Source organism: Parasteatoda tepidariorum, chromosome 1, assembly GCF_982258835.1.
Source record: "Parasteatoda tepidariorum strain Cologne lab strain chromosome 1, Ptep-v5.0, whole genome shotgun sequence".
Lineage (NCBI taxonomy): Eukaryota > Metazoa > Arthropoda > Arachnida > Araneae > Theridiidae > Parasteatoda > Parasteatoda tepidariorum.
The window spans coordinates 2,310,402-2,335,860 of record NC_141755.1 but is presented as its reverse complement, the minus strand read 5'-3'; the positions used below and the strand labels follow the sequence as shown (position 1 = coordinate 2,335,860).

Sequence of the window (25,459 nt, the reverse complement as noted above, 5' to 3'; positions counted from 1 at the left end):
TTTCTTGATTTAATTTTTGCCACACCGTAATTGCATTCATATATTAAAATTGAATTTCAATAATTATTGTAGTTGCAGTACGAAGAGAAAAATATTTAAATAGCATTTTCATCTTAACCCTACACCCTATTAAAACAGAAATATAAATTCTACTAACCAAAAAATCATAGAAGCTGTAACACATAAAACAATAAATTTGAAAATAATTTCTCGAAACATTTCTTATGACAATCAATTCATTGATAATAAAAATTTCAAGAAAAAAATTTCAACAGTAAGCACAATTAATATTTAAAAAATAATTGCTTCAATTTAAACATCAAGTACGAGTAAAAAAAATTTTTAAAATAATAATCAATAAAAATTCAGGAAATTGTTTTATGAGAATTGAAAAAAAATTAAACTCAAAGGATACGGGAAAAAGTTCGAATTAGTCCAAGATATTTTGAAAACCACAACATCAGAGATGAAAGTACGTTGAAATTCCGTGAACACAATTCCAAAACCTAAGACGTGAGCTGCTAGGGAAAAAATTTGTTTCTTCGTTAAGATGAATCGCAAATTAACACTGAATGGAGAAATTGAAGCTTATTTTTCTTTGAATGTCGAACATCTAAGGAGACCATCGTAAACCATTCCGGGGTGTGAAAACAATTCATCGACGATAAGATCCAGCTCAGCACTTAAGAGTGGCAAAATCAACGCTTTCTCAAAGGGATAGGGTTTCAATAAAACATTTTAATTATCAGGAGTTCGATGCAGTTTTTCTTTTTAGTCCAAGGAAGGAAATTGAAGCTCAGCTTTCTAGTAGTCTCAGGAACGTAGACAAAATATGCAGCATAGACATATGGAAAACCGATGATCGTTTTGTTCCACTGTGCGTAGGTATCATTTATAATAAACAAAAAGTTTTGAAGAGTGTATTTTTTTGATGAAGATACTAGGTGAATTAATTATTGCCATAAGTTGAAGAAGAATTTGACTGCTTATTTACCAAATGTCCATTTGAAAAAATGATTTGAAGTTATTCCATATTTTTGATGTACCCTCTTCTGAAGTTGATTTATATATTTCCAAATGAGATATTTAATATATTTAATGTACCGTACGAACTGTACCCCTTCCCGACCGTTCAATCCTGGCGACTTATAACGTCGTTGCCGAGTGGAAGGATTAAAACAGGTCATAGGTCGGGAAGGAGGGTACACAATTTATTTATTAATTATTAGACAAGAGCAGTCATGAGAATGAGTAAAAGTGCCCATGAAAAGTTGCGCTCCTTGGTTATATGTTAGGGAAAATCTTGCAAAGTAAAATCCGTAAAATGTCTTAATTTAGGGAAAGAGGGAAATCTCAGCAGTTGCCATTGGATTATGAAATAGATCGAATGTTTCCCACACAGAGCAAAGGGAAAAATGTCCTGCTCTTAATTAAATGCATACTTGAGCCAAAAATAGATTTAAGAACAGGATGTGGCTTTTAAAAGTGTGAGAAAGTATTTCATTTAGAATAATTAATTAGGATGAAGTTTTATAGCAAAGAAACTAACATAAAAAGATTAATTGAAGCTTTTTATGTTACATCCCCCTTCGCCAAAATTGTTTAATTAGAATCCAAAAATTTTGAAATTATCCATTTGCAAAATCTTCCGTGTGTACAAATAAAATAACCAAATTTGTAATGGTAACAATATATAAAAGTAATATAAATTATAAAACATTTATACATGTTCTCATTGCAAAAATTTTAACACAATCAAAAATCTGTAGTAGCATTATCAGCAATTTTAAGATTTTCATTTTCAACAATTTTTTTGACTTAACAATTTTTTCAGTTTCAAAAGTATTTTGTTTAAAGATCACATTACAGTTTTTTCACTATAAGAAGTATTCTTCATAATACCAATTTATGTTATCTCTTCAGTCATGATGATAAAAATTTATAAACATTTGTTAAAAATGTATAATTTAAAATGCAAAACACAAAAAACATTTTAACAGGAAAAATTTCAATCTGGAATTAGACTTGATTATTGTTTACCTTGTTTGAAAACAAAATAAAAAAATGACACAGTGGTTGTTATTCTGAAGACCGAGACTTCAGAATTGTCTTCATTTCACTTTATTTATTATTTACCTTTCATTTTTTGTCACTTTAATAGCAAAATATCCACAAAAATTTTTAATTTTATTTTACTTATTTTTTTTTATGTCCAAAATTTGCCTTCTGTAACAATTTTGCTTTTCCTCTCTTATTTTCCTTTCTACTTTTCTTTTCTTTTCTCTCTTTTATTTTTCTTTTCTTTCTATTTACTCTATATTTATTTATACTTTTTCTTTATTGGTATTTTTATTGCAATCATTAACCAGAATTTCAGGAAAAATGTGTTGGGACAAATTGCTTTTATAATCAGAAAAGGTGATCAGTCTTCTCAGATTTTGCATTACAACCTGTTTAACACAATCACTAATTGAAATCCAAAACAAACTTTCAAATTTATTATGGTATTAAGGTAAATCAGTTTTTAATTTTTGACTGATCTAGCTATTTTCCTTATTTTTAATCTGAAGTGCAAGTTTGGTTAATTTGCAAATTACCTTTTATTTCTTTTTTAGTTCATTTGTGTCATTCTTTCTTTCTTTTTGGACATAATTTTTTTTTTTTCAAAAATTTTAGTTTGGATATTTTTTTTAAGTAATTTTTGTGCAGAGATCTTAATTAGTAATTTAATTTGTCACAATTGTTGTGTGTTAGAAAATTCAAATATTTTATTTCTATTTCCAACGTGTTTTTGAAGTGAATTTGGTTACTAATACTTTTCAATTTGTGTTTGATCATTTTCCGATCTGTATGCTGGAATTAAAGTTCAGAAATAAAGAAACGATTTGTTTATGGAAATTACTGAGCTAGAACAGAGCTATGAACTAATTACCAACGTTGGACTAAAGCATTAATGTCTGGTTGTACTTCAATTTAAATTCTAAACACAAATATTTTATTCATTTTTCCAAATTATTTGTGTTAGTTTTAACATTTCTTGATTTAATTTTTGCCACACCGTAATTGCATTCATATATTAAAATTGAATTTCAATAATTATTGTAGTTGCAGTACGAAGAGAAAAATATTTAAATAGCATTTTCATCTTAACCCTACACCCTATTAAAACAGAAATATAAATTCTACTAACCAAAAAATCATAGAAGCTGTAACACATAAAACAATAAATTTGAAAATAATTTCTCGAAACATTTCTTATGACAATCAATTCATTGATAATAAAAATTTCAAGAAAAAAATTTCAACAGTAAGCACAATTAATATTTAAAAAATAATTGCTTCAATTTAAACATCAAGTACGAGTAAAAAAAATTTTTAAAATAATAATCAATAAAAATTCAGGAAATTGTTTTATGAGAATTGAAAAAAAATTAAACTCAAAGGATACGGGAAAAAGTTCGAATTAGTCCAAGATATTTTGAAAACCACAACATCAGAGATGAAAGTACGTTGAAATTCCGTGAACACAATTCCAAAACCTAAGACGTGAGCTGCTAGGGAAAAAATTTGTTTCTTCGTTAAGATGAATCGCAAATTAACACTGAATGGAGAAATTGAAGCTTATTTTTCTTTGAATGTCGAACATCTAAGGAGACCATCGTAAACCATTCCGGGGTGTGAAAACAATTCATCGACGATAAGATCCAGCTCAGCACTTAAGAGTGGCAAAATCAACGCTTTCTCAAAGGGATAGGGTTTCAATAAAACATTTTAATTATCAGGAGTTCGATGCAGTTTTTCTTTTTAGTCCAAGGAAGGAAATTGAAGCTCAGCTTTCTAGTAGTCTCAGGAACGTAGACAAAATATGCAGCATAGACATATGGAAAACCGATGATCGTTTTGTTCCACTGTGCGTAGGTATCATTTATAATAAACAAAAAGTTTTGAAGAGTGTATTTTTTTGATGAAGATACTAGGTGAATTAATTATTGCCATAAGTTGAAGAAGAATTTGACTGCTTATTTACCAAATGTCCATTTGAAAAAATGATTTGAAGTTATTCCATATTTTTGATGTACCCTCTTCTGAAGTTGATTTATATATTTCCAAATGAGATATTTAATATATTTAATGTACCGTACGAACTGTACCCCTTCCCGACCGTTCAATCCTGGCGACTTATAACGTCGTTGCCGAGTGGAAGGATTAAAACAGGTCATAGGTCGGGAAGGAGGGTACACAATTTATTTATTAATTATTAGACAAGAGCAGTCATGAGAATGAGTAAAAGTGCCCATGAAAAGTTGCGCTCCTTGGTTATATGTTAGGGAAAATCTTGCAAAGTAAAATCCGTAAAATGTCTTAATTTAGGGAAAGAGGGAAATCTCAGCAGTTGCCATTGGATTATGAAATAGATCGAATGTTTCCCACACAGAGCAAAGGGAAAAATGTCCTGCTCTTAATTAAATGCATACTTGAGCCAAAAATAGATTTAAGAACAGGATGTGGCTTTTAAAAGTGTGAGAAAGTATTTCATTTAGAATAATTAATTAGGATGAAGTTTTATAGCAAAGAAACTAACATAAAAAGATTAATTGAAGCTTTTTATGTGTGGACACTTGTCCACAAAAAGTGTCCACAAAAGTGTGGACACTTTTTGAAAGTTTCATGTTTTTCAACTTTGTGTGCTTGTAGAATATATTAATTTTCACTTAAATACAAACGTTTACATATCAAATTGAAGGTAATTTAATGTAGAATTTAATAATAAATACAGTATTACAATATCTGTATCACAAAAAAGGTTATGCAACAAATAGTCAGATCTATCTTGGATTTGCATTTTTTTAAAGTGATACACAATCAATGCTTAGTAGGATAACCCTTATTTTTTAAGACAGCTTCACAGCGTCTTTTCATCAAGGGAATGAGTGTTTGGAGTTCATCTTTCGTAATCACATGGTGCCAAGAATCAATTATAGCTTCAATAAGTTGTCTTTTATTGGATGGACGTTTTTTTCGTACAAGAATTTTCAAACGTCACCACAAATTTTCAATTGGATTGAGATCAGGGCTGTTTCCTGGCCATGGTAATATATCTATGCCTTTATTTTGAAACCATGCTTTGCATACTCTTGCTGTGTGGCTTGGAGCTGAATCCTGCTGAAAAATAAATGGTGCGTTGTTGGAGAAGAGATCCCTGATTGAAGGTATCAATTTTGGTTTCAGGGCAGTTTCGATGTATTTTTTGGCATTCAGGATGCCATCAATCACTTGAATTCGGCCCACGCCATCTGCAGACATGCATGCCCAAATCATGACATTTGTTGGATTTTTTATAGTTGCTTCAATGCAATCAGGATGAAGCGCTTCACCTACTCTACGTTTCACGTATTTTCTACCATTTCTTCCAAAGAGCGATATTTTACTCTCATCACTCCAGATTACTTGCTTCCATTGATTTTCTGACCATTTAATGTGTTCTTTTGCCAACTTTCGTTTTTCGCATTGCTTTTTATTTAAATATGGTTTTTTCCTTGGAATTCTAGCTTGTAGTCCAAATCCTGATAACCTTCTTCTTATTGTTCTTGAGCTTACTGCAATACCAGCTGCATTCATTTCACATCTAATGGCATCTGATGACATTTTTCTATCTTGAAGGCATAGCCATTTAATTTTTCTATCGGTAGTAGCACTTGGGCATTTTTTTCGGCCTGATTTGGCATCCTGAATGCCAAAAAATACATCGAAACTGTCCTGAAACCAAAATTGATACCTTCCATCAGAGATCTCTTCCCCAACAACGCACCATTTATTTTTCAGCAGGAATTAGCTCCATGCCACACAGCAAAAGTATGCAAAGCATGCTTTCAAAATAAAGGCATAGATATATTACCATGGCCAGGAAACAGCCCTGATCTCAATCCAATTGAAAATTTATGGCGACGTTTGAAAATTCTTGTACGAAAAAAACGTCCATCCAATAAAAGACAACTAAGTGAAGCTATAATTGATTCTTGGCACCATGTGATTACGACAGATGAACTCCAAACACTCGTTCACTCGATGAAAAGACGCTGTGAAGCTGTCTTAAAAAATAAGGGTTATCCTACTAAGTAAAATGCAAATCTAAGATAGATCTTACTTATAGTTGCATAACTTTTTTTGTAATACAGATATTGTAATACTACATTTATTATTAAATTCTACATTAAATTACCTTCAATTTGATATATAAACGTTTATATTTAAGTGAAAATTAATATATTCTACAAGCACACAAAGTTGAGAAACATGAAACTAAAGTGTCCACACTTTTGGCCACCACTGTATGTATATATATATATATATATATATATATATATATATATATATATATATATATATATATATATATATATATATATATATATATATGGCATTTACTTTCAATAGTAAACTGAAAGAAATATACTAGAAAAAGTTGCTTATTTTATTATTTTTAAAAGATTTTTGCTTTCTATAATTCACCAATTACTTGTTGAAATTACTTGTGATTTACGATTCGATATTTAAGTAAAATAATTTATAAAAGCTATTCCATCATCATAAACGGACTACTCAAAAGATCGAGTGTGTAACATATTTCAAATAGTTTTTGCCAAAAATATATTTATAAGCGAAAAGTAACTTAAAAATCTATAATGGCCCCCAACCAAAAGATATTAATTATTAGATAGAAATAGTTGCCTTTTGTTAAGCATTCTAGTTAACGCTCCTAGTAATGGTAGCGATATAGCAATTGATTTAACAATTATAAATAGAAATTGTTTTAACTGTACAACAGTTCTTGTTTTGAAAAACATTTTGTTTGTTATATCTTTATTTAAATTATTTATATATAGTGGTCATCATAATCATTATAATTCAACTTTTTGAAACTAAGAAAATAATTTTGATTCTTATGTGTTGTTAACACTTAGAAAATTAAATCTCCCGCAAAAATCGGCAGCTATGGATGACGTCTGCCATTTCTGGAGAAAAAACTAGTTAATAAAACTAGTTAAAAGAGTAACTAACTATTACAAAGTACTAGTAGTGGTAATGGTTAACAGTTGTTCATCGAAGCGTTGGTTTCAATGAAATAGACTATTTCTAAATTCTGTCAAAAAATTTATATTTAATAAAATCCAATATTTTTAATTTAAAATCCAGCATAAAAAAAGCATAATCTTTACAAATCAGATTCAAAGGTTTTTAACATTATCATGGCTGGAAATTTCAGCACTATTCAAGAACAACTTTTTGTAGTGAAATGAGAATGAAATTGATAATTGTAGACAGATAAAAATGTCATTAAATGATGTACAGGCCTTTTGTGTGTGGTTGAAAGGGGGTCAGTTGCCATCTTGGAAATATGATCTCAATAGTTTGGTCAGAAGAGCAGTTTAGACCTCTTCATATTAATTTTATCTTTTGCTTCTTTCTCCGTATCTCGAGAAATTTTTTACTGAATGGAAAATAGTTTGAACACAATTACAAAACTTACTTCTCCATTGAGATTCCACTCAAAAAATTTAATAACTATTTAATATTTTTTATAATTTTATTTAATAATAGTCAGAAAAATTTTTTATTGAAAGAAATACAAATTTTTACATCATGATAAAGAGCGGAATTCTAAGAGAAAAAATACGAAATTTGAATGAAATCGATCAAATAGTTTTTGAGTAATCGAACTTTAAAAACTTCATTTCAACAACTTTAGAGCCTTGATCAAATTTCCTTGTTGTGTTTCCATGATTGACATTATAAAAATAATTTGGCACTGCACTTCATAAAAAAAATAAAAATAAAAATAATAAATATAAATAAATAAATAAATAATGTTTACAAATGTAATGTGTTAATTTTAACAAACTTTCACTTAATTTAATGAAAATTTCTCGACATTTTAATTCCTATTGGTCTTTGAAATTAATAGTTTTCCAATTGTAAGAGAATGAATGAAATTGTATTCTTCAAATTATTTACAGAAGCATAAAATTAGTGCATAACTTGCATTTTAAATGTATAATTTTCGTAAGTTACAAACTTAATTAAAAAAAACTAATCGCTTAAAATTAATTTCCTTACAATAAAATATTTCTTTGCTTATAATGTAAAATTAAGAGCTCTGTATGCATTATAAGGACAAGATTAATTACTTTAAATTTATTTTCTCCATAATTTCAAAAATATTCTTATGATTCTCATAAATTATTTTGAATTTTTAAGTCAATTTGTTTTGTAAAACTCACCAATTTATATTGATGCCTTAAATTTAAATTCTTTTGCGCTATTATTTTGAATTGCAGCTTATTATTATTTTGAATTTACTTTAAAAATGAATTTCCAATTTTTATCTTAACTTTGATTAGGTTTTTAGTATGATTAAATATGATTTTGCCTGTTTTAATTATATACTAGTTCTAACGCTTTAACTCTATTTTTTTATTCAAATCAATTATTTATTCAATATTTATTTTTAAAATGATTTATCATTTTTGTAAAAATGTTAACATTGTTTATTTATTTATTCACCTTTAACTCTGCATAACATAATAGAGAGAGAACGATACAATGGTATTCTTTGCTCGACATAATATTCTTCTGCATTAAAATATAAAAACAAATATGATTTCATGTATTTTATTTAATTCATTATTTAGTATCTATTCAAATACTTAAACGACCCTGAACAAAATAATCATCGACACCTTTTATTAGTTTTATTACGATAAAATCAAAGTAAAAATGCATAAGAAGTAAATAAAATTAAGTTTGTAATTTATTTTAATTTAATTAATTTAATTTACTTAATGTAATTCGTTTCTTTCGTGCACTTTATTCCTTTGCACGCATTTTGAATAAAATTATCCATCCACTATTATTTGATCACATTTTAAATTTAGTTTGTGTAATGAGTTTTACTAGTAGTGCGAAAACAGCTTCTGTAAAACAAATCATAAAACTAAATCTCACTCACCAATTTATCTGAAACCGTAGCTGCCAACTCGACACTAAAGAACTTTTTATCATCGTTCAAAACATCATCTCCAGGTGCCGGACAAAATAGCAAATGGGTCGAGTATCGATTCATCGCGGGGAATACCTCTCCCCACTTTTCTATTTTTTTTATTTTATTTCCACGTGATTCACAGACCAATATGAGGGGAGGGGGGGCAAAAGAAAATTTAGGTAGACCAGCTCTCCCGATGGAATATTCAGTTAAATATAACTATCGTCCAGGCAGCCTAAAAATCATGAATATCGGTTTTTGTGACCTATTTTCTTTCTCCGAAACGGTAGTCTTTATAATTAATCTGATCATATTTTCAAGTGGACTTAATGAGATAAGTATTTCCACTTGTATCTCACGTCGTAGAATATATTTTATTTAATCTCAACAGGGAAATGGGGGCATTTCTTTATTGAAAATTTTATTATAAAATGTAAATAATAAAAAAGTTTATGACAGCTGTGCGAAAATTAGAAGTTCTGTCTAACACTAAGAATTATAATAAAAACAAAATGCAATACAGAAAATATAAGTTTCAAGATTCGTGCAACTGTTCTTAAATACGCTTCATCGAAAACATTTTTTACTTTTCTGATACTTTCCATTTACACAAGACCATTAGATATTTTTTTCTTCAAAGTTAGACAAAATTTTACCCTAACAAAAAGAGTACTGGAATAATTGAAGCTAGAAAACTTCAATATCATAATTGAAACCCATTTTACGTAAACCAGTTTGTTTTAAAATGTGAATTAATAGTACAGTATAAATTTTCGCGAAGGAAAATGACAGCAAAATGGTTTTCAACTGCCATTAATCTTTAATATTATGATTTTTATAAACGAAAAAATGCCATTCATGCAAAGTATTGGGACAAGAATTCGGGGGTCAGGGTTCATATGATTCTGGAAACGATTTTAAAAAAAATTGGTACTACTATATGATTATAGTAGTGAATTTATTATTGAATCCACTACTTATTTTTTTATTCCAACATCTACTGAATTTCTGTAGTTTCAAAAATTATTTTTCCTAGTGCTAGAAAAGTAATATGTCAATAAATTACAATTTAAATGAATTTTGTTCACCACTGGACATAAATAAATTGAACAAATATAAAAAGCCTCTGATAGTTCATGTACTTAAGATCTGATAAAAGTTCTATTTCTTTAAAATTTTCTGTTTTAGTTCGGTGCCTCTGGAAAAACTATTCCTCAAAAAAATCAAATGCTGGAGGCAGTTTTATGAAAATGCCATGAAGAAAAAAATTAAAATTTTATTTTATAGAATTTTTTTATTGTATTAAAATAGTGAAAATGAGTGAGTTAGGTAGTTTTATTTATTAAGAAAGTTTACTGACCGCAAAGTAAGTACAGTTTATTTTTTACTCCGTGTGTTCCATCCCAGTGATGTCCAGATTTCATTCCAACTTGTTCTTTTTTCATCCCATTTTATTATTCCAGTTTGTTTGTTATTTGATTCCTGCAGATTTAAAGAGTCCGAAACGGTTATATAGTAATACATTAGAGATCTAAGCCCCACATATTTATGAAAACGAATACATCATACTTTGTACCAATGCCTTTTTTGAGAGAAAATATTAATACTATGAAATAAAAACTATTTGAAAAGGCTTTTCCGATCAATATTTGTCTCATGTGTGTGCTTTTAATTAATAAATAATACATTTAATAAAAACTGTAACGGACAATTAAAATTGCAGGGCCAAAAGATTAAGACATTTATTGGGCTGTGTTTTTTTTTAATTTTTTTTTTAAACAAAGCCCTTTTTCTTTTCTGTACTCAAATTAATTTGTGCTTTACTCATAGAAGCAATATACCGACTAGTTTGGGTTAGTTTAATGAAATGATAGAAATAAAGCTGAAATGATTGAGAAAACTGGCTATACTTTCATTATAAATTAAACTAAAACGTTTGAAAAGGAAGGTTTTATATAAAAATAATGCATGTAAATCAATTCTATGATCGATCATAAATCTTTTACAAGACATCAAAATAAAGTTAATCTTTTAAAAACTAATGCTTTTTCTTATATAAATAAAAATATTAAGCGGCTTTAATATCTTCTTCTCAAATTAAAGCAATCTAAATAAAGTATACTTCAATTTCAAGCAACGATCTTTAATAGGTCTTCATCTTAGATTGTTTAAAAGTTTGAAAAAGCTTGAAAAAATAGCATTAGAGAAAAAAAGCTTTAAATTTCAGGATCATTTTAATTATACTTTAACTCAATATCTTTATTTCACTGAAAGAAGGGTTTTTTTTTTAAATTTTTCAGAAATGTGTCAAAATAGCTCCGAAAACAAATAGTAGTCAAATTTGAAAACCCTATGTATTTGAGATTGTAAAAGAATACACTCTTTTTCGAGCAAAATCACAGCCTCAAAAGTGATGTGAGGAGAGAAATGTGTGAAAGATGTTCGTTGTCTGGTGGCAGTATTGGCATCAAACGGTCCTTTTGATTCGAATACTGCCGTTTTGATTGGAATCCGAAATCGTAGGAGAATACTCGAACCAGTACCATAATTATACATCCCAGTCGAGAGAGAGGATGGGAAGCTATTTTGATATGATTTTAGTTCAAGTTTCAGAAGCCCTTTTTTATAGTGTTAAAAATATTTCATACCAAATATTACGCACCAATAATTAATTTAAAAAGAAAACATGATTTGATTTTAACCATTACATTATAGAATATTAAATGTGTACTTTATAAATCAACAATCTGAAATAAATGTCGCACACGATATTTAAATTAGAATTAATCGAATAAACTTTGCTTTTTATAATTTAAATCAATTATTGACACGTAAGCAATGATTCTAATAACTATTACTTTATCAAATACGTGAATCATTTTTGTCTTAAGCAGAAAAAAAAAGTCGCAGACGAAAGTCAAAATATTGAAATTAGAGCTTGAACAGTCAATAACATTTTATTCAGTATTAACTATTTACTAATTAAAATGGTAATTTTTAAGTTAAATATGACTAATATCGAATAGAATTTTAAATCGAGAAGAATATTGCAGCAGGTTCTTTGCGAAAATATTTTAGTAAATAAATACAAACATTATTATTATATTTTAAATAAATCATTAAACATTTTATACTGATAAAATGTCCACCGATTATAGTTCAATATACCGTAATTAAAAAAAATCCTTACTTTTATAAGCGTTCTAAATTTCTTTAAAACCCTGATGCATGCTGATAAAAGGAATTGTTTATTAATCTTATTTCAATGCTTCTTTCTTCCCAAACAATTATAATTTATTCTGAAAAGGGTCGATCATGAAATTTTTCATGACAAGGTCTTAGCTTTAATGATATGTATTACTCTTTGCGACAGAATTGATCACAAATCTTCCCCTTGGTTACGTTTATTTTATTATTGTTGGTAACAGAGAACAACACAATTATTGGAAAAATAATTCTGAGAAAAATGAATGTCATAAACTCTGTCCTACAATAAAGGTTAAAATGCAGCAACTGATCTTTTAGCTAATATTTATTTTGTGTTAATGATTGGCATAAAGCGATAGCCACTCTTCTACTTTGATAATATTTTAAATCAAAATTCGTGAAACGTATCGAAAATTAAATTTCATTTTTTTTTTTCATTCACTCATTTCATGAGTTTTTTATGGTAGCTAAACTGTATCTATTTCTCATAATGACAATAAATAATACCTTTTGATCATTGTAAATGAATGTTATTTGTTACTAATATTAGTTAAATTTCTTAAATATTTGTTTATGATAATTTATACAAATGTGTAATTAAAAGTTTTTCAACCAGTGTATAATATAATTTTGTCAACATTGCAATTCAATAATAAACTATGATAATTTTCATTTAAATAATAAACATTTTGTTTGCATAATTGTAGAATATTAAACTGCGAATTTGATTAGAATTATACATTCGCTTAATTCTAGAATGTTCCTTGTTTTTTGTGAAGGAAAGATGATTTTTATTAACGCCCATTTAAAAGATAGTAGTACATTCTTATTAAAAATCTAAAAATATTTTTCAATAATTTTTGTTTCATTTCATTCATTAAAATCTATTGAACTTACTGCATTTTAAGTATTAAGGTTGTAAGTTATAATATAAGGTTGTAGTTACAAGGTTATAGTTAAATATAAGGATGCAGTTGTTTAAATAGTAAGCATTTCGTTTGGTTATGGAATATTAAACTGTGACTTTGATTACAATTATAAAAAAGTCATATTCTAGAATTTTCTTTGTCTTTTTGTGTAGATAACGAAACATGGTCTAAAATCTAAGAATATTTTTGAATAATTTTTGTTTAATTTTATTCATAGGAAAATTTTCAACTCAATTTTAAATATTAAGGTTGTAGATATTTTTAAAACTTTTACAAATTTTAAAGCTTTTCAAAATTCAAGTTTTAAATGTACTTAAAATTTAATATTTTATAACTAAAGCTTAATAGAACACATTTTAATGAATAATATGAAATATTCAAAAATATTAATCAGTTTCTGAATAAATATGGAAATTTAGGTCCATTAAAGATAGGAGTAATTTCAGTTATTTGTAGCATACTTTTTCATTGATGTTATTTCAGAATTTTTGGAGAAAAAAAAATCATAGCATTGAAATGTATCTAAAATAAATTGAAAGCTTATCAATTATTTAAATTTGAATAAAATAATTAATAAAATATTAAAATAATAAATATTTGAAATATTTTTGAAAAATAAAAAGTTTACATGTAAAGATGAGTAAATATTTTTCAAACATACACTATACAGTTTAAAGATATAATTATGAAATTTTGTGTGCAAATAGTTAAATGCATTATTTCAAAAATTATTAATTTCTGATTAATTACTAAAAATATTTTTCCTGTCTATGAAGTGTATAGTAAAAAAAAAAAATGCAGATTCCGCGTTTTTCGTTTAACGTTTAATTTAAACAGAAACTGCTTTTAAGAAAAGCATAGTATTTTATTACTTGTTTTGTTGCATTATTTTGCATTTTGTTACGAATTATTGCCATTATTGTAATTTAAAGAAACACATTGTTAACCATTGTTTAAAAGTTTAACAATGAATGATCATAAATTGTTAGAAATAATCTTCGATTATTGTAAATAGAAACCTATCTTTTAAGAGCCATGTCTAAGAAATTAGAAATAGGATTTATTGTGATAAGTTTAATTTCCTACGTCTTAGGTAAGCACATCACATAAAATTAAAAATATCTAACATTCTAAGTTTCCACTACAAATTTAGAACACGTAATATTGGTAAATTGTTTTTTAATTTAAATTATAAAATAAATAAAACTTCTCATAAAAACTCATACTTAAAATTATTAATATGTACTATATTTCATTATTCCATATTTTAAAAAAGCTTTATATAAAAATTGCTTTAAATTTATTGTTAAAAACTTTATTTCCTACGCGTTAGATGAACATGTATAATGTATGTATGAATATTATTATAAATGTTTCGTTTATAATAATAATTATTCAGAATTATTGAAAATTATATTTTCCGAAAAAAATAAAATAAGCGAAACTTTCTTCAGAAAGCATCATAAAAGCTGAAATGTCTTTATATTCATTTTATTACAAAAATTATTTTCTGTTCCAAATGTGTACATTATAAAGAATCTTATAAAACTATACCTTCATGAAGTTCCAAATTGAACCCAATTTTAGTTCTCTTTTAACAAGTTTTTGGATTGATTGCATGATTTTACTACGGTTTTCAAGGGTTATGAATCCATTTTTTATTTTAATCTTGTATTAATAAAAGTATTCCCTCTTCAGATTTAACTGGTTTATAGTATTTCTTAGAAGTCAGAATAATTACTTAAAGGCATAAATTAAAACGTTAATGCATCGAAAAATGGTTACTCGTGATTTAAGATCAAAAGTATTAGAGTAGACTCCCACTCTTAACCGAATAATGAGATTGCTGTAGGGGAGATTGGGGTCAATTGTAACATTTTTTACTTAACTATTTTTAACTGACGAAAAATCCAATATATTTTTAGTATTAATTGACAGACGAGTAAAGTAGACTATCCTCTACTAGAAAAAAAAAAACCTTATTTTAAATGTTATTATATTAGTTATTAACAATTTTTGACAGTCGTGCACTTGTTACAATTGTCCCCACTTACGGGGTCAATTGTAACAGTTCATAAATTCAACTAAAACATAGTTAATTATACATATTATCATAGTTGTGATAAATTTTTTTATTGATCAAAATAGTAGTGATATTTTAGGAGTAGAAACAATAATGAACAGAGACCTAAAGGGTTAAACTTTTTAACTTTAAGGGGTTAAAAATTTTAATTTATCCTGTGAAAGGTGACAAATAAAATAATGCACATGCAACATAATATAAATGATATAGGAAACTATTGGTGGTTCTTAAAGAGTTAAGTAATGGTTTGTAAACATAAGAAATGGGACCTAAGGGGTTAAACAATTGCAATTGAAATTATGAATTTTATTTTCAGCTGTTACAATCGTCCCTTTACTTATTGTTACAATCGTTCCCAAGACGCCATTTCAGCTTCATTTGTTAAAAACAATGCTAATTAATTAACAAAACTAATCTTTTTTCTTGAAATGTTAATTAAGGTGTCCACTTACATATTCGGTTAATAATTTTTATTTGTTGAAACAAAATTACTCTGTTACAATATAATATTCTAATACCAAAAAATGTACTTACGTAGCATGAAAATATCTTTTGTGCTGTAACTCTTTCAAAAGTACATAAAAATGGTTGCCAGCAGGGGTGTACATGTAGATTTAATAAATACACCTTGTGCGCCAGCTAGGAACCAAATCTAGAACCCGACACTCGAAATTTTTGCCCTGTTACAATTGACCCTCTCTCCCCTAATGTTTCTTTTTCTTAAAGATTTTTTATTTTTAATTTCATTTTGCGTCAGACATAGTCCGATCGATCCAGCACCCGATTCAATCAGTCCAGCACTGCACGATATTCCTTATGCCGTTAAACTAAATAGCCGACTTAAACATTAATTGTCAATCCGGATCCAATCCCATTGAATCGAAATACAAATAGAAATAGATCGCAGAAAAAAAAATTAAAAAAAAAAGAAACTTTTTCACTTTCCTGTTTTTCCCCATTCCATATCCCATAAACAAACCTTGATTAAAGAGTAGCTTGATTCGAAAGAAATGTTGTTGTTTTTTGATAAATATAAATATACATTCGGATATCATACTGTTTTTCGTATTAAAGTATATTTTTAGGATAGTTAATCATTTTCAAACTTTAACTCTGCACTATGCATTAAATAAATTCGTAGCAATGAAGTTAACAGGGAATATTAAGTTACCGTGCATAATTTATTTTTCATTTGGCCCCTAATGAAGAAATTATTTAACTTCTGAAACAACTTTTCTCTTTTTGATAGGAATGAATAATCAATTAAAGATGTTTGTTTACGTTTACAATGCGTTCGCAATATGTTATTTGTGTTTTCTGTTTGTGCAGGAACTCCTTTGAGACCCATCCACTTTGAATTCCATCATAAAGAAGCCATGTCTATTTCGGACACTGATGAATTGCAAGAAGAAGACAATGACTACGGTAAACTTTCAGCAACATTGCTTTTCACTTTTTACTGCGCTAATTCTATGCCATTCAGTGTATCCTAATCTCTAGAGATAAAATGGGTAATAACTAAGCAGATGTAAATTAATCTCATTTAGAATTCTATCCATTAAAATCTAATGGACAAACTAGGGCTGATGTTACCCAAAAAAGAGAAGAAAAAAATTAAAATAATAACTGGTAAAATAATGTTTTTCTTTCCGGAAGGGCAAAATGTCCGTGCCTTGCTAACAAATCTAACATACATATTCACTTATGAAAGTTCACTATAATACACATATTGTACTTTTAAAAAATAATGATAATAGCTTTTAGAATCCGCCGAGCGGTCTTTAATTCTGTGGCGTAGAATTTTCATTAAGCATATTTTACATACTTTTTTCCTTATTTTGTATTAATTTAGGTCAAAATGAGTAAAAAAATATTATATTAAGCATTTTAATAATTTATGGTTATGAAATACAGTGTGAAATACTGTTTATTTTTTTCTGTGTTAAAAGACCAAACACCGCTCATTTCCAAACAATAATTTTTCAAATTTGCACTTATTGCAATTTATACTGAACTTAAGGATCCTTCATATCCTCAAGTTTAAATTCTTTTTCAAGTAAAATTGATTATTTTTCGAATTCATTCGTTTCATTCTAATCATTCGTTTCATTACGGTTTATATATTAAAAAATGTTTTTACTCTTACAAAACGTTCTAATATTTGTTGATTCCCCCAAATTAAAATTATATATTAGTTATACATTTAATATTTTTTTTTGTTGAAAAATATTGATTTTTAAGAAAAAAAGCAGAGTGGAATGCGAAGCAATCACAGGGGATGATGAACGGAACGAGTGAGAGCTGGCCTCCTAGTATTTAAAAAAAAAAAAAAATGCAAAATAAGCTTAGATTTGAGGCAGCGTATCTAAATAAATAAATTTTTATCAGATACTGGTGACTTAATGAATGCATCTTCAAAAAATGGAGAAAACCATGTTCGTGAAAGGAGAAGTGCTAAATGGTCACCCGATTATGACCTATACGGGCAGTGGGCCGAAGAGTATTATTCTGATTATGAATCATCATCAAAGGATAAAACAGAAACCAAATCAAAAGTAGACGTCATCGAGAAAGTAAATACAATTTTATCTAACCTTTTTTTCATATTTATTTTTGTAGTTTCTAATAAACATTGGATCCATTTGTGTTCAGACTGTTCTAACAATGTTCATATTGAAACATGGGTATGTGTGTATATATATTACATTCTTTTCTTTGCTTTCCCCACTACCACCAAGCTACCAAGCATGCGAAGCAGGACGCTCAGTCTCGGCAGGGTGGTGGTAGGAACAAAGCTCCCGATTACTACATCCGCGAAATATGAGATTTGCGCAGTTTCGGTTTTTGAACGCAAAAGGGACTAAAGCAATTGAAATTCATCGTTCATTGAAGGAAGTGTATGGCGAGTCGTGCATGGACATAAAGAATGTCCGCAAGTGGTGCAGGGAGTTTAAATCTGGTCGTACTGCAATACACGGCGAAAAAAGAACTGGGAGACCGTCCATTTCTGATGAAACAGTCGCGAAGACTGATCGAGTCATGCATCAGGATAGGCGCAACACACTGGATGATCTCTGCATTTAGATTCCCTCGGTTTCCAGAACCAGCATTTATCTGGTTTTGACAGAAAAGATTAGAAGGTGTGAGCAAGATGGTTCTCGCCGGCAGAGAATTGATTCTACCCTTGAATTTCTTCGAAGCTATGCTGACGAACAGGACAACTTCTTGATTTCAATTGTCCCAGGTGACGAAACCTGGGCGTACCACTTCACACCAGAGACAAAACAAAGATCACGTCAGTGGCGGCATTCCTCGTCGCCTAAACCTCGAAAATTCAAGCAAACACAATCTGCTCGTAAAGTCATAGCAACTGTGTTTTAGGATCGAAAGTGGGTATTGCTGGTTGGCTTTATGGAAACTGAGACCACAACACACTGAGAGATGTTATGAGACACTAATAAAACTCACGTGGGCGATTCAGAATCGCAGAAGAAGGATGTTGAGAAAAGTTGTAAGCATCCTCCATGATAGTGCTCGCTCCTACGCTGCCCGACAAACCATCGCTCATGTGCAACAGTTTGGATGGAGCATCATCACCAACCACCCTATAGTCTGGCACCCCATTCACTACCATCTCTTTCCAAATTTGAAAGAACATTCCTCTGGAAAACGCTTCAACAACGACGGTGAGGTGAAAGCTGAGGTTCGCAGTTTCCTGAACAGCATGGATAGGTGGACTGGTATGACATGGGTATACAAAAGCAGCCACTGAGCCTACAAAATGCCTGGCTGAGGCATTTAATATATATATATATATATATATATATATATATATATATATATATATATATATATATATATATATATATATATATATATATATATATATATATATATATATATATATATATATATATATATATATATATATATATATATATTGGTGATCGAAGTGAGCTACAAGGGGCCATAGAACAGAACTCTCTACCTATGGCAACACTTCGCATGCTTTCACCAGTAGCGTGTGGAGAGTCATAGAAGGAGGAAGTACGTTAGTTTCTGTCTTGATTTTTACATAGATTAAAATCTTTTAAGTTTGGAAACTATGTGGAACTGAAAACTAGATAAGAAGATAGTTCTAAAAGAAAGCGTCATAAAAATTAAAAAAATATTTTTATTAATTAAAAATGAAAAGTATTAAGAAAAGGAAAAAATGTCGTAGTACATTCCTGTACAACTGAAAAGAGGAGGAGAGGGCATAGAACCGCTCTTCTCCCCAGATTGCGTATTCGAGCGTTGTGACTCTAATATGTACTTAATAGCAATATTAATAAAGAAATGGCACATAATCGCTTAAGAGAATTGTTAAAAATTACAATGATGCTTAGTTAATTTTGGTAATGAAAATGAATCGAAACAAAAAGAAAACTAGCTATGTGTTAAAAAGCCAATCGAGAAACGATACTAATTTGTTTAGGAAGAAAGCGCCATCGCTATGTGCTCCTCTTAACGCATAGAATTGCTTAATTGGTTTTGGTAATAAGTGCTAAATAAATTGAAGAAAAAAAAACAAAATTATTGGAGAAATGCTATTAATTCGTTTAAAAAAATAATAAAATTATATCATCTGTAACAAATGTTTTTTAGCTTATAGAAAAAGTGGTTAATCAAACAACGGAAGAATCAGAGATCGAAAAAGCACAAAAGAGAAAACTGATTGAAAAGTCTATAATGTATACAACCTGGATCGTTGGATCTCTTGTGGTCAGCTGCTGTTTATTTATGTGCGGTAAGTGCGGTTCCACCCATTTCCCCCCTCAAAATATAATTTAAATCAAAGAGGATGTATATATATATATATATATATATATATATATATATATATATATATATATATATATATATATATATATATATATATATATATATATATATATATATATATATATATATATATATATACACAAATAAACATGAAAAACATGAATAAAATAAAAATAAAAAACTAAATGGTAGAGAAACAAGAATGGTATAAGCAAATAGTCGTTGTCAAGACACATCTAATTGCCATAAATAATGCGATATTTCTGAATAAAGAATAATTATCCTAAGATAAAAATTATTCTTTATATGTGTCGATATCGCAAAAAACCTTATTTTGAAAAAAATCATGAAATAAAAGAAAAATGTAATAGGAAATCAAACTTACCAGCGTGAATTAAAACGCGGTTTAGGTTTAAAAGTACAATAATAAAACAGTTAACAAAAATCGCGAAGATGTAAAATATTGCTTATAGCTTGAATCGAATATAATAAAATTAAAAAAACATTGGATCGAAGAAGAAGAAAAAAATGTTTAGGTAAAATATTAGTGCTGCCATCTATGAGAAACAATTAGTAAAAAGGTAATAAAATTGAAATAATAATAAAAATGTTTAACGGATTGAATAAATTAGCAGTCTTAAAAAAAAATAAAAAATAAATAAATAAAAAAATAAATAAATAAATAAATAAAATAAAAAAAATTAAAATAAAAAAAATTAAAAAAATCATTAATAGGGAAATATATATATATATATATATATATATATATATATATATATATATATGGGCCTTTAGGAATTCACTTTGCGCCAACATGATCAATAATGTTGAGTGATTCGCTATGCTTCGTGTTCTCGGCAGTGTTATTTAGAAGTACTTTTCATTAGGTTAATAATCCTGATAATTAAAAAGTAAGGAAAGGAAACATTTTTAGTTCCCCTTTATCTCATAAGAAAAACGTGGTCGAAATGTGAGACTTTCATCATCGTTTCAAACTTTTATTTAATATTTCTTTCCATTGAGGTCATTATCCAGCTCCCGATAATCAAAAAATATCGATATGAAACTTTTTTAGTTTTACTTTTTATCTGATAAGAAACATAGGTCCAAATATAAAACTTCTAACTTGGGAAAAATATGTTAGTTAGCGTTACTGTCAATTAGGTTCATTACAAAATATTTAAAAACTTTTTTTTAGTTTTTAAATGTATCCCATAAAGAGTACATACTTCAAATTTTGGCTTTCTGACTTAGTGGTATCTTAAAACAATGTTAATTTTCGATAAAAATAAAACATAACTATTAAAATTATTTGAATTAAAATTTAGTTATAATTTTTTTATACACTATATTTTTATAAATAGAATTAATTGATCTTCACACGGTTCTCATATTAAAAATAAAAAGTAAAAACTGTAATTTTTGTGAATAAGGCGCTCATTCAATATCTTGACAAAATTTTGAACTAATCCTAAGTGTCAACCATTTATATATTTTCTTTTTTAAATTAGGAAGAAGATGTCTTTTCATGTTCTTGTGCGACTTCTGTGATCCACCACGATATAAAAACAAATTAACAAAGATGCTCATGAAATATGAACCGGGTGTTTATGCGCACAAAAATGGATACATCGAAAATTATATACCATTAGAAGAAGAAAAAGAAGCATTGGCAGAGCTAGTGAAACTCTTGAACGCACTATGATTTAAACATTTAGAAAGCATTTTTTTTTTTAAATTATTTTAAAAATTTCCGAAAATATTTCAGAAAATTTCCATAAAACCGAAAACGACAATAAAAAAAAGTTTCCCTTGTATGCATGCTAGATGATTTAAATAAAGATAGTCGATTATTAAATTTTCATAAAGAATGCATTGAATTGTTTGTATCGATTTAAATAGGAGGGGCTTAGGGAAATATAGTGAAGTCGAAAATTCTCCAAAGGTTACATTTTTGCATAAAACTGTTCCTTAGTATTACTCCAGATCGGTACATGAAATATTTCCGCAATTTTCATTTTAAAAAAAAAACAGTTAACTTCACAATTTTTACTATTTGTAATTTTAAATGCAATTCTTATTACAATTATTCGTTAATACAATGAAAAATTCTTATGATACAAAGTGATCAAATGTACAAATATATTCTTCATATTTCAACTTTTTCGACAAGTAGTGTGTCCCATGAGTATAATTTTGATCGAGTGCCCATAGAGGAATATAGGTAAATGTATATTCTAAATCACAGAACAACCAATCTTACTAAACATAAAATTAGAAAATTGTTTTAATTTTACTTAGAGCAAAAAACTTTTGCACATTTATGTGTAAAAATAATGATGAAGTTGGATGAAATTGAACTATTCTCATATATTAAACAAATTTTTTTATTTTAGAGCCGATTTTTTAATTTTTTTTTCTTTTTACTGCAACACATCAATTTCTTAGACAACTCTTATTTAAGTAGGTAATAAAATACTATATTAATTTCTCCTTAATGTAATCAATGAAAATCTTGAATAAACCAATGTTTTAAGTCACAGAGCAACATCGATTTTCTAACTCCATTACGCTAAAAGGTTTACTAAATCCTTATGCTACAATAATGTTCTTTTGTTCTTAAGATTGAGGATAGTCACTCGATTTAAAATTACAATTTAGTTTGACTGCCCTACAACTAATTCAGGGTGCCCAAAATACAACAAAATACAGTTAAAAAATCAAACAAAAGACTACAAAATTGATCTTAAACCAGAAAGAAATTTTTAAAAAATTATCAATCCAATTATTCGATTAACTTTTATTGACATCTTAGCAATATTTTCAATTAGTTTTCTTAAAGTATATTAATAAAGTTTAATTTTAACATAAAAGACTTTAGAAACTACGTGGATTAAAATGTCCTAATTCAATCCATTTCATGCTAATAAAAAATGGGGCAACATAATTTTAAAAACTTTCGAATTACAGAGTTGGCTGAAATACGGTCAACTTCGTAAATCATGTCTAATTTATTACAGAAATAAATCGCTAAGCTGAAATAAGTTTACAAACTGCATAAAATAAACTTCTTTTAAATAGTATTAAATACAATAAGTATAAAGTACACATAATTTTAGCCAGTGCTTTGAACTTTATTACTATTTTTGAGTGATTTGTTTGAACCAGTGAAGTCTTTAGATTGGCATTTCTCATTGAAAATTCTGAAATATTCATGCAAAGGCTTGAAATGTAAAAGTGAACAGGAAAATAAACTTTTGACTTTATTACGATTTTTGAGTGGTTTGTTAGTTTGTACAGTTTTAAATTGGCACTTCTGATGATGAGAAATTCTGATATAACAGTACAAACAAAAGGCTAGAAATGTTAAAGTGTACAGGGAAATAAACTTAGATCTAAAAATTTTGAAGCAGTTCGTATAAAAAATAGTAACAATAAATTAAAAGAGGAAAAAAAACTATTTTTCTAATAATTTCACTGAGATCAGTTACTATTAATGACCTTGAACTTCGGACTATTTTTCTGTGCATCGCCACAGATTAGTTGTTAAAATACGTTTCATTACCCAATATGTATTTTTCAAACCAATTTGAATATAATTTCTCAGACTTCGGCAATTTGTGGACGGCTTTCTCATTCTATGGATTTTTTTCGTTTCGCCATACAAAACCAACTACTTTTTATAGGTTAAAACTATACATGAAAAAATACTGGATCGTTTCCATTTTTATTTCTTGCTTTATTTACTCAGTGTACGAATGGGCCACTATATGCGAATTGTCAACATCTCTAATTGTGATGATCGTTACGAATTCTCTACCTCCTGCATTGTGGTTAAACATACGCTATTTGAACAAATCCATTGAAACGTTTTTCTCACGTTTTCCTGCAACATTTAATAATACTAAAGATGATAAATCACCAACAAATAAATGTATTAATATTTCACTACTCATTGCGTTCATTCAGCCATGTCTTGCTGCAGTTCTGTCAAACTACACGTGTTTGCCCGCCACATCAGAGACGACAGTCCTCAGAAAATTACATAATTTAGTTCAAGAAATGCACGAATTTCCACTTACTTCCCCTGTTATCATTTTGTATTGTTCAATATGTCATTTACTTCTTCAACGCATAAGGCGAGTTAAAGACAACATGGATGTAGTTCTATACAGAAAAACAAATCCCTCTGAAGTTTTAAAAGAATATCATTCTTTGGTTATGTCAGTTGAAGAATTCCACACTGTTTTAGGCACTCTAGCAATATATCAATTTTTGCGAAATGTATGCTTCTTGCTAAGGAGTACATTGAGCATAGTGAATGATTCGTTTGATGGTTACCATCAGTTTCTCTTGATTTCCGCTTCATGTAACATTCTGTGCAGCCATCGTTTTGCTTTACAACTATCATTGAGGCTTGAGAAGCTTAAAGACCCTTTGAGAAATATAGACTTTTCTTACGCCCTAGAATTGACTCAGCAACATTTTGAAAAGGCTACATTGAAACTTTTACAAAGGGAACCCGTAATTTTATCGTTATTTTCCTATTTCATAAGGGGAAATAAAAAGAGACTATTGGGATCAATAGTTGTGTTATGTTTAGTGGCAACTTCTTATCAGTTTGGAATTACATCTCTAGATAATTTGAAGATACTCGGTAGAATTATTTCTAATTTTACAGAGTAACTCAACATTTTTACTATCTTTGATGCGATTATAAAGAAGACTATAATCCCTCTCACGCGTCTGCAGCTTTAGTGACATACCATCTTTTATTTATATTTTTGTGATCACACTCAATACATCTATTTATACATCATGCTGTGTGTACGGATAAGGAACTATTTATTCGATAGCTATCAAAAATTTCTCTTAATTTCTGCTATATGCTAACATCTAATGAAGATATTGTTTTGCAGTACATGTGCCATTCAATATCCTTCAAAGAATATAGATTTTATTTGCTCTCTTGAAATGACTCTAAAAAAACTTCAGCAGTCTGAAAGATAAGGGCTTAATAGTTTAGTCAGAAAACTGGCCGAAATTATAGACTCGTTAATTCCCCTATTACTTTCTTTTAGTATAGGAGATCAAAATGGGCTACAAGGTGGCGTAGAGGAGAACTCTCCACCTATGGCAAAACTTCGCACGCCTTCATCATTAGCGTGTGTAGAGTCATAGGAGAAGAAATATGTAAGTTTCTATCATTATTTTCAAATAGATTAAAGTAATGAAACTATACTGAACATAGTTCTAAAAGAAAACGTCGTGGAAATCTTGAAAAATATTTTCGACAAGCTAATATGGAAAATATCGTAGTACAACTGAAAAGAGGAAGATAGGGTCAAGATATGGAAGAGATCTTCCCAGACCTCT

General features: G+C 28.4%; 2 protein-coding genes across 3 annotated transcripts in view; one reads left to right on the top strand and one right to left on the bottom strand.

The window, feature by feature from the left end:
* LOC107450068 (choline transporter-like protein 1) overlaps positions 1–12,320 on the bottom strand; it is a 74,648-nt gene extending 62,328 nt beyond the window's left edge. The window contains exon 1 of one of the 2 annotated variants that reach the window (XM_087158415.1): positions 12,231–12,320. The gene's annotated coding sequence lies outside the window, so the exon portion shown is untranslated. Of the gene's footprint in view, positions 1–9,007; positions 9,115–12,230 lie in introns of those variants that run through there. The other variant, XM_087158413.1, reaches the window with a different exon arrangement.
* The window catches only part of LOC107449982 (uncharacterized), a 35,907-nt gene extending 13,994 nt beyond the window's left edge, over positions 1–21,913 (top strand). The window contains exons 2-5 of the mRNA XM_016065678.4: positions 16,589–16,684; positions 17,648–17,832; positions 19,907–20,048; positions 21,595–21,913. Coding sequence (XP_015921164.4) covers positions 16,589–16,684; positions 17,648–17,832; positions 19,907–20,048; positions 21,595–21,788 — 617 coding nt within the window. The 3' untranslated portion in view covers positions 21,789–21,913. The remainder of the gene's footprint in view (positions 1–16,588; positions 16,685–17,647; positions 17,833–19,906; positions 20,049–21,594) is intronic.
* The last annotated feature ends 3,546 nt before the right edge of the window (positions 21,914–25,459 follow it).